General features: G+C 51.3%; 2 protein-coding genes across 10 annotated transcripts in view; one reads left to right on the plus strand and one right to left on the minus strand.

Moving 5' to 3' along the window:
• The window catches only part of TBX5 (T-box transcription factor 5), a 55717-nt gene extending 51352 nt beyond the window's left edge, over positions 1 to 4365 (minus strand). The window contains exon 1 of one of the 2 annotated variants that reach the window (XM_063646754.1): positions 2291 to 4365. The gene's annotated coding sequence lies outside the window, so the exon portion shown is untranslated. Of the gene's footprint in view, positions 1 to 113; positions 938 to 2290 lie in introns of those variants that run through there. The other variant, XM_054445181.2, reaches the window with a different exon arrangement.
• Positions 3229 to 7288, plus strand: LOC129010662 (uncharacterized). 8 transcript variants are annotated; one of them, XR_010122709.1, is made up of 4 exons: positions 3229 to 3479; positions 5120 to 5295; positions 6196 to 6302; positions 6450 to 7288. XR_010122709.1 is itself a non-coding variant. In XM_063646756.1 (2 exons), the coding sequence occupies exons 1-2, from the start codon at positions 3308 to 3310 to the stop codon at positions 3967 to 3969; spliced, it is 558 nt and encodes a 185-aa protein (XP_063502826.1). In that variant the 5' UTR covers positions 3253 to 3307; the 3' UTR covers positions 3970 to 7288. The 8 variants fall into 8 exon arrangements, 2 of the variants coding, with proteins under 2 accessions (XP_063502826.1, XP_063502825.1); XR_010122705.1 differs by having other exon boundaries at positions 3314 to 3479; positions 3938 to 5295; XR_010122706.1 differs by having other exon boundaries at positions 3325 to 3479; positions 3584 to 5295.
• Positions 7289 to 8905: the final 1617 nt, after the last annotated feature.

The following is an 8905-nucleotide window of genomic DNA, read 5'->3' on the forward strand; positions in this document are numbered from 1 at the left end:
CTGCGCTCTGCAGAATGCAAAGCCGGGCTGGAATCCGCCATTCCCGCCGCCCCAGCCGACTCGGCCGGCGAGCTCCCTCCTGAGCCTCCCGGGCCATCTGCCGGGACGGTTACCTCGTTCGGTGAAGCCGGTGCATTCACCACATCCTCTGCTGCTCCTAGCAGGGAAGCCGGCGGCGAGGCGGGGGAGCAGGCATGGTGGCTCCGGGGTTTATGCGGGGTTTACTGCTTACTCAGAATAGCGGCTACTGCTGCCTACTAGGGCGCACCTACCGCTGGAGCCTCCGCGGCGACTGCCCACCTCCAACACACACCTCCTCCGCTGTGCGCTTGCTCTCCCTAAATACTTCCCAGTTGGCAAGCGCCAAAGAACACAAAATAGCCTCCAAGAGCACCGGCAACCATATAATCTCAGTGCCCCGCTCCTCCTTTACAGCCCCAGGGAGGGAAAGCTTGGAGCCCAGTGAATGGTCGAAGTCCTTTCTGAGCGCAGCTTTCAGGATTAAAGTTCCCGAATTCGAGGTAAGAGTCAATCTCTCTCTCTCTCTCTCTCTCTGAAATACAAGTCAACTCAGCTGAGCACAGTGACGTTGGGTTGCCTCGATGCTCACAAAGTACTGAAATCGCCTATCCAACTAGCTCCCACTGCACTCTGTCGCCCTCCCCCTTCTCTCTCCCTCCCACCCTCCCGTCCTCCCTTCCCCACCCCACCCCCCCAACTTTTCCACTAGATTTCCCGAACACTCAAATCACAATACGACTCTCAACCCAGACCTGCAATAACTCCCTCCTCTCTACCCTTTTCCCAACCTCCATCCATCTCTGCTTCTCTGAGCAAGCGGTGGTTGCAAAAACTCCTGCACAAATCATTTCAAACGCGGTCGGCTTCTAACCGGGAAGTAATCTCAGTGACGCTGGCGGTGCAGAGAACCGAGTCTGGACGCACACACACAAACACACCGCGGGCCTCCGCAGCCTTGCAGACATTCTCTCCAACGCTGACCTCGAGAAGGAGAGCTGCCTGACCCCGCCTGGCCGGCGCTCGCCTTCCTGACATCTCCCCTCCACCCCCTACTCATCACCCCTACTCTCAACGACTCTAGGGTGAAGGCAGGGTGAAGGTGCATTGGGACGGGGGCCGAGATCAAAGATGCTAAGAAATCGCTGCGGGCCCCCGCCCCCCACCCAGTGGGGCCACCAGACCTCCCCTGCTCCAGGTGTACACAAGGCAGTGCCCAGTTTTATTAAAATAATCAAACAGTCACTGGGGACTGGCTAGGGTTTTCATCTCCACTGGTCTCCTCTCTTTGCCCTTCCCCTCTCTGAAATGTATTTTTTTTTTTTTTAGGGTGAGTTGAAGAGGTCAATAAAAGCATAAACACAGTCAGTAGGTCTCAGTCTGAGCAGACCCAGATTGGGACACCGAATATTGGTGCTTGGAGTAAATGTCAGGAGTCCTGTTCTGTTTCCCATCCTTACCTCCTGTACCCCCATCATACTGATTTTTCTAGGGTTCTGATAAGAGACTTGGGCCTGCAAGTCAAGGTCTGGAGAAAGGGATGGAGGGAGGAGAAATGCCCCGAGATCAGCAGCTGTGTAACCCTCTGTGACTGCCCTGCTAAAATCCCAGGCCAGGCCATTGCTGCAAAATGCCAAAGTGGAGAATCTCCAACCCTAAATGTGGGGCAACCAGGGAGAAAGCCAGCCCTCCTTAGCTATAGTGCTCACTCCTCCTTCCAGGTTTGTTTGCAAACAGATCTTTGCCCAGGCGATTTATTTATTTGTGAAAACACCCTCACCATCCAAGTCAGCTTGGAGGCCTTTGGGCTTGCTAACAAGGTGACCCTAGGCCAAAGACACAAAAAAACAAACATGGCATCGGAAGGAGGCTGAACCGCTACATCTCCGGTAGAGGGAAAGGGAAATCCAGAAAGACCTTCCCAATCCCTTTAAGTTCTCAGATATTTGGGGATAAAATTAATTCCCATAAATAATCTTCAGGCCCCTCCAGAGAGGAAAAATCTGGACTCTCCCAGGTAATAGCCCAGCCAGATTTGCCTAGTTCATTGAGCACAGATGGTCTGGGCCACCAAGCAAAATAGGGATTTTCAAACCTTTCGAGAGAATCCATTCTCGCCAGGTGACACACGAAGACATTCTTATTTCGTTCATGAAAAGTAGCAGCACAGCAAGAGAAGATTCAGCAAGACCAAGACGGGGTGAAAAGCCAAGGATGGCCAAGTGCAAAGAGAAACCTATTTCCCCCTTTAGTCCTCCAGGGCGAAACTCACCTCCAACTATCCCACCTCTTCTTTGTGGCGCAAAAGCCAGGAGTGCGCCTCGCTGGAGAGGAGGGCTCAGGTGAAGACTTTGAAAAGGACCACCAGAAGAGACCTCTTTAGGCCAGGTCTTCTTCCAACGTCTATCAAGAAGAGCACGAACCTCCCAGCTCAAAGTTGGTTTGTGGTCTCCGACAAATTAAATATTACTGTTTATTACCAGGCATACCCCAGTAAAATAAAGAGGCAACCAGGCGATAGCGACTATCTCACCAGCCGCTGCACCTATAGGACTTGGAGACGTCACGAGTCACGCAACCGGCCCGCGCGCTGTCACGTTTGGCTGGGGGGCAGCGGCGGGAGGTTAATTTCTCTCCGTCTTCGCCTATCAGTGCCGGGTCTGCGCAGCCACAAGTCCCGGACGTCTCGGCCCCGGGAATAAATAAAGACATAAACCAACCTGGCTTTCTCCGGAGAAATGAGGGTGATGAACATAAGACACAAATAGAGCCAAGATCGACTTTCTTAGGAAGGGGGAGAGGAGGGAACTCTTCACGAAGGAAGGTGGGAGTCCACCTCAGACCTCTATTGGAAGGAAATCGAGTTGTTCCGGGGGACTGAGGTCTCTTGCATAAGGCATGGGATCCTTATTATTATTTTTTTTAAAATCCCCCGCGGAGGAGCTCTTGGCAAATGAATATCGAGGCGCCGCTCTAGCTGGTTAGGCTTGGGATGCGATAACTCAGTGCCCTCTTGCAGACTTGCATAGAAATAATTACTGGGTTGTCGTGGAGGGGACACGAGACAGAGGGAGTTCTCCCTAATGTGCCTTGCTGAGAGAAAGGTCCAAGAATGCAATTCGTCCCAGAGTGGCCCTGCAGGGGCGGGGTGCGAGTGGGTGGTAGAGTAGGGGTGGGAGTGGAGAGAGATGATTTCTGTAGAGAATAATTATTGCACAAGGGCCCGCCGAGGCACGAGGCACTCTATTTTGTTTTGTAATCACGACGACTATTATTTTTAGTCTGATCAATGGGCACAATTTCTAGGCAGCGCAGAGGTGGATGCGCGCAAACTTTTGCGCACCGCTGGAAACCCACTAGGTTGAGTTGCAAAACGTACCGCGTAGACGCCCCTGGTGGCGCCGAGAGAAGAGCTAGGCCGGCCCAGCACAGAGCCGGAGAGCGTCGGGCCTTCCGGAAGGGTAAGTTCTCCGACAAGGGGTCCCGAGGGAGCTGGACGTCTGAATCTGGGCTTGCCCCCAGCTTCGGGGTTCGATTCTGGGTTTTGCGCGTCCCCAACCCCCAGGGCTTTCCGAAGCATGGCCTGGCTCCAGGCCCGGTCCTGTCAGGACTGGAACGGCAGCAAAATGTGCAGGGAGGCAGTCGGCCGGCAGAGCTGCGGCGGGAGCCAAGGTCAGGCCTCGAGGGGAGAGCGGGCAGCTTCCAGCGCCGGCCGCAAGCTCCCAGGCCAGCTGGGCAGCAGACCCCTTTCTTCCAGAGAGCACAACCCGCGTCCTTTCTCTCAGCCAGGCTGCAGTGGCTGCCCCGAGCTTCGCTTTCGTTTCCCAAGTTGTTAATAACGATATGTCCCCAAATCCAAGGCTGATGTTTGCTCCCAGATGCCAAGAACGCAACCCGAAATCCTTCTCCCAAACCCTAGTTCGACGAGATGAGTTCCTACTTGACTTCTGAGCCGAGGTGGGCCGGAAACCGAGGCCTAGGCCCCGCCAGGGCTTCAAGGAAAAGGCGAAACTCCGAGCGTAGCGTCTTTTCCGTGTCGTTCCTTTCTCTGGCATCCCGGACCGCGGGCCCTGCAGCCACCTGGACCGGCATTCAAAGGATTCTGCAAGTCCAGCTTCACAGACTGGCTTTCCCAGAGGCTCCGAAGCCCGCACCACGAACAGAATAAAGGAGAGACGAGAGATCGCAACTAGATTTGAGAATCCTCGTTCTTTTCCCTAATCGTTCGGGCAGTAAACTCCGGAGCCGGCTACAGCGCGCATCCTCCCTTCCTCCTTTCGGAGAACTGTCGCTTTCCCGAAGCTGCTCCCAGCTGGGTTTTCTCCCGAAGTTTATTTTTCTCATTTTGCAAAATTCCTGCCCTGATTTTAATACTGCAACAGGACAGCAGAGGTTCCTCTTTAAAAAGTCAAAACCAAAACCAAAGGGACCCATTGCTGTTGATAATTTTTTTCTTCACTTTCTCCTTCCGTTTTTAAGAAAGACACTTCCAACACTACCCATTGTTTTCCTCTGAAAAGAGAACTTGTTTTAAAATGCATCCCCTTCTATTTATTTCCCGATATGTCCCCACCTGACCCGGTGGCAACTTGGGGGCGTGGGGGTGGTGAAAAATAGAAGTGTGGACGGGGCTGGAAAAATGAATAAGAATTATAACAATAGAAATGATGAAAAAACTAAACTTTGACCAATTCAATTTGCAAAAGAAAGGGTTGGTCTGAGGGTGAGACATTCCCTGGTTTCTCAAGGGGGTCACTTTCCCTCTCACCCAGTTAAATCTGGCTCTGTTATATTTTTTCCAGGAACACAGTATGTCTTTTCCCAATGTTTTATTCGGTTTCTGGTTTCCCCACTTTTGACCGGAAGTATGTGGGAAGAATACTGGCTGTTATTATTGTGATTTTTGAGTATCCAATACTCTCCTCTAATATTTCCACCAAGAATTATTATTGCTGCTCTCCTCATTCATGTTAGTGTTGCTTCGTGTGCTTTAGATGATAATCATCCTCTTTACTCTCCAAGTTTGGAGGGTGAGGGTTTTTTGTTGTGGTGGTGGTGGTTGGGTTTTTCTTTGTTTTTGTTTTTTGTTTTTCCTGTTCAGGGTAATGAAATGACAACTGGAAGAGGGGATATCATTTCGAGGTCCAGCTGAGAAGGATCCCAATGCTAAAAATTTACACACTTCAAAGAGCAGAAAAGTGGAAGCAAGTGGTGCTTGGACACAAGGGTGCCACTGTTCTTATCTCCTCCAATTTGGGAAGTGCCCAGCCTAGAAAGGTGAGGGTCCCATCTGGGAGACCATGGAGTACCCCCAGGGTCACACTGAGCCTAACAACTTCAACCATCCTGCAGGTCAAAACCCACTGATAGGTCTCCCAAAATGTTTGGGGTAGGGGGAAGAAACATACGGCATTCCAGGTCTGTAACCCTGCAAGAGAGAGACTCGAACTAATATGTCTAGGTCTGGGGTGAAGGTGGGGGGCCTGTCTGGGTACCTCCTCCCTCAATTGAAGGGCTCGTTGGAAACATAGGAACCCACTGCTCTCTGGGACTCTGGAAAGACAAATTTTCTTTGGCAAACGGAACAGTGTCGTGCTGTCGACAGAGCAGACTATTTTTCTTGTTCCCTCACAAGGTGGGGGTGGGGGAAAAGAAAAGGAAGCAAGAAAGAAAGGGAAATTAAATCCACACGTGTTAAGCTCGCTCAAAGGGCCAGAGTCAAAACCAGAGATGAAACTTCGACTCCAGTTCTGGCTGCCCGCGGGCCTCTTTCCAAACAGCCAGGCCTCACAGAGCAAGCCATCCCCACTGGAGAGAATTCGATCTGAAGTTTCATAAAGCACTTTATTTAAGGAGAAGCAGTATGGGTCTGTCTCCAAGTCTATGCTGCAGAAATCCAGAATTTGTAGCGGCAAAGAAAACAAAGGAGATAGCAATTGTAATCATAATTACCCTCTTTATGAAAACTCATCTTGATGTCCTCCAAATCAAACCAACAATTCAGGCAATATTCAAGCAATGGCCAAAATCATCCAGGCCATTATTTTACAAAATTCCTAAGGTCTGACCAGGCTTTCGGACTTGGGCCTAGCTGGGTCAAGAGAACCTGAAATGCTGTTGTCAAGAGACTCTGAAATCACCAGCTTAATCAGGACAGCTAATCTCTACATCCTTCAGGCCTCTCTTTTGGGGAGAGACTTTCTTGACAGAGGACACTGCAGGTCTCAGCTACAGAGCTCTGGTATACATGGGTGGGAGTGGAGGCCGCCACCCCACCTGGAACTGTGAGTGAAAACTCTAGTAATGACCTTGAGGAGGTGAAGGGAGGTAGGTGGGGGTGTGGGTGATGAGGGAGGCCAAACCCCAATCTGGAAGGATCTGTCACTGAAACAATTGCTTGGTCGAGACCTCTAATTTTTCTTCCTCTCCAGCCAGTCTTCTGTGGCTCCCTGGTGCTCGGTTTCTGGCCTTTGGTGACATCCTAACAGAAGGGTCCGGAAGCAGGGACCCCAGACACCTTGCTCCCTCTCCCAAATCACACCCAAAACATACTAGGGTGAAACAACTGACAGAGGCTCTCTGTGGCGAGCAACTGACCGAAGTTTCCAGTGGAAAAGTTCCTGATGATTGTTTCCGCAAGGACCTTGAATTTCCTGGTCACCATGGCAACCTGGAAGTCCCACTGAATGCCCTCAACAATGGGGTACCCCGAGGACATTCGTGCAATTGGCTGCGCAGTCTGAGGCCTGAAAAGCGTTTCTGCCCATCGTTCTTGACTTTCTGGAGCCTCATTAGTGGGTTCAACAGAGCAGGGATTTTTAAAACTGCCCCCTTTTTTAAACAAGGGAGAAAATTGAGATTTAGTACCAGGTGGGTTCAGGTCTTGAGCAAAAGCCCCATCTTTGAATTCAGAATGCTGACCCCAGGGCCGATCGTGTAGAGCCTATGGTGTATCTTGATAATCGAAACCCATGGCCCAAACATCTCAGCCAGGAACCTGGGACTTTAGGTGTCACTTAATCTCTTCACATCTGTTAACTACACCTATTTGCATAGGAGGCTCCCCACATCAGTCCAGGCAACCTTTTTCTTTGCCTGGGGCCGTTTCTCCTAAATGGAAGGAGAAAAGTCTGAGCATTAGAAACTGTGGCATTAATGTCTGCAAGGGCTAATGGAGTGAAAAGAATACATTATTCTCCTTTTCTTTTTAGAAAAAAATTTCAATTGTGGATGTAATACAAATAACATTAAAATAATATTTCTGATTGCATTGCTTTCTTCTTGAATGTTTATCAGAGGGGAGGGGGAAGTGGATCTTTTCATTTTGGGGTGGACAGTGGATAATACAGGCTGATTTTCTTGTGTCCATTTCGGAGGCACTGCGCCTGCAGGGTTTGGCAGCAATGCAGGCAGCAAGGAGAGAAAGGGTGACAGAGAGAAGGCGTCCAGGCCTCAGGTGCCGACAGAGGTCTTTGGCGGTGGGATGGGAGCAACTCCTCCTCTGGGTCCTCTCTCAGCTTTGTCCCATTCTGCTGCCAACCCCATCTTTCTCCTGACTGCTCAGGAAAGACAAAATTTAACTTCTCTCCCCCTATTTCCGACAGGACATCTAATGTCCCTCAAAGCTGCTGGCTGGCTCTGTGGTGCCTCCACCCATTCCTTTCCCTTCTAAGAGCCCAGGCAGCCTACAGAGGCTCCCGCTTCTAACCCAAGGCCTCCTGTTTCCTTCTCTCCCCAGCATTTTGCATTAATATTTTAGAAGAGTCCTTCTTATGTCTACACAGCCACCAAGAGAGCAATGTGAGTATTTTAGGCTCACAAATCTGTTAGCATTTGAGGTGCAATAATAGCTAACATTTATGGCAGGCCAGGAAAGAGCCATTGTAACCTGGTTTTGCTCACACATTTAGCTCTGAATTGCTCTATGAGAAGGGAGCTCAATTCTCCTCAACCTTACAGAAGAGATTTCTGGCGCTCTGGCCACCGCCCCACTCTGGTGGGATTCGAACCTATCTGAAGGCAGGGTTCCTCTATCAAGGCAGGAAGGGGAACCGGGGAGAGGTCTGTTGGATTGGGGGAGTGCAAAGGGCACTTTTTCAGCATTGAAAAGCACATTTAGTTGAAAACCGGGGGAAATTGCTCCTTGTGTCACAGAGTGAAGACTCAGATCATTTCTGATGTCTCAGTCTTTTCTCCCCACTCCCACTGAGGCCCCAGAAGAGAGCCTGGGGGCAAACAGCCCAGATTCACTGGCATTAACCAAGATGGGAGGGAGGACGGAAAGATGCTGATGTTCTCCTTTCCAAACCTCACTGTTCTATTCCCAAATCCTGGCCCACATTCATCATAGCCTCAAGGCCAGTACACACTGTCCCCTGGCTTTGAGGGAGGAAGATGGGTGGGTGGGATGGAGCCGGGCAGAGATGTGCCCGGCTCCATTTTATTTTATTTATTTTTTTTTGAAACAAATAATTAGGCTCTGAGAGGGTGAGGACTTGCCCGAAGTCACACAGCCCCTGCTGCAAATGCACACAGCCCCTGCTGGAAATGCGCACAGCCCTTGCTGGAAATGCTCCTTCCCTTTCCCTACTCTCCCGCGCCTTCAGGTAGAAGGCGTTGAAGGGATTCCCAGCAGTTCCCGAGTACACGTGGAGGCTGCTCCCCGGCGTGCTGGAGCGGCTGCGGCTGCGGGCTCAGTCGGCGGAGAGCGTCCCGGTGAAGTGTGGAGTTCGCAGTCGGACGCGGCCGCCCGGCCTCCCCGTTCCAGGCCTTCCCCTCCCAGGCACTGCGTTCTACGGCCGGGACAGCACCCGCCAGGCGCGGCCCTTCTCCTATCTTTGCTCTGTGGCTCTCCCTGGGGCCGGAGGAGTCCTGCCGCCTCAAGGCC

Source organism: Pongo pygmaeus, chromosome 10 (assembly GCF_028885625.2).
Source record: "Pongo pygmaeus isolate AG05252 chromosome 10, NHGRI_mPonPyg2-v2.0_pri, whole genome shotgun sequence".
Taxonomy (NCBI): Eukaryota; Metazoa; Chordata; class Mammalia; order Primates; family Hominidae; genus Pongo; species Pongo pygmaeus.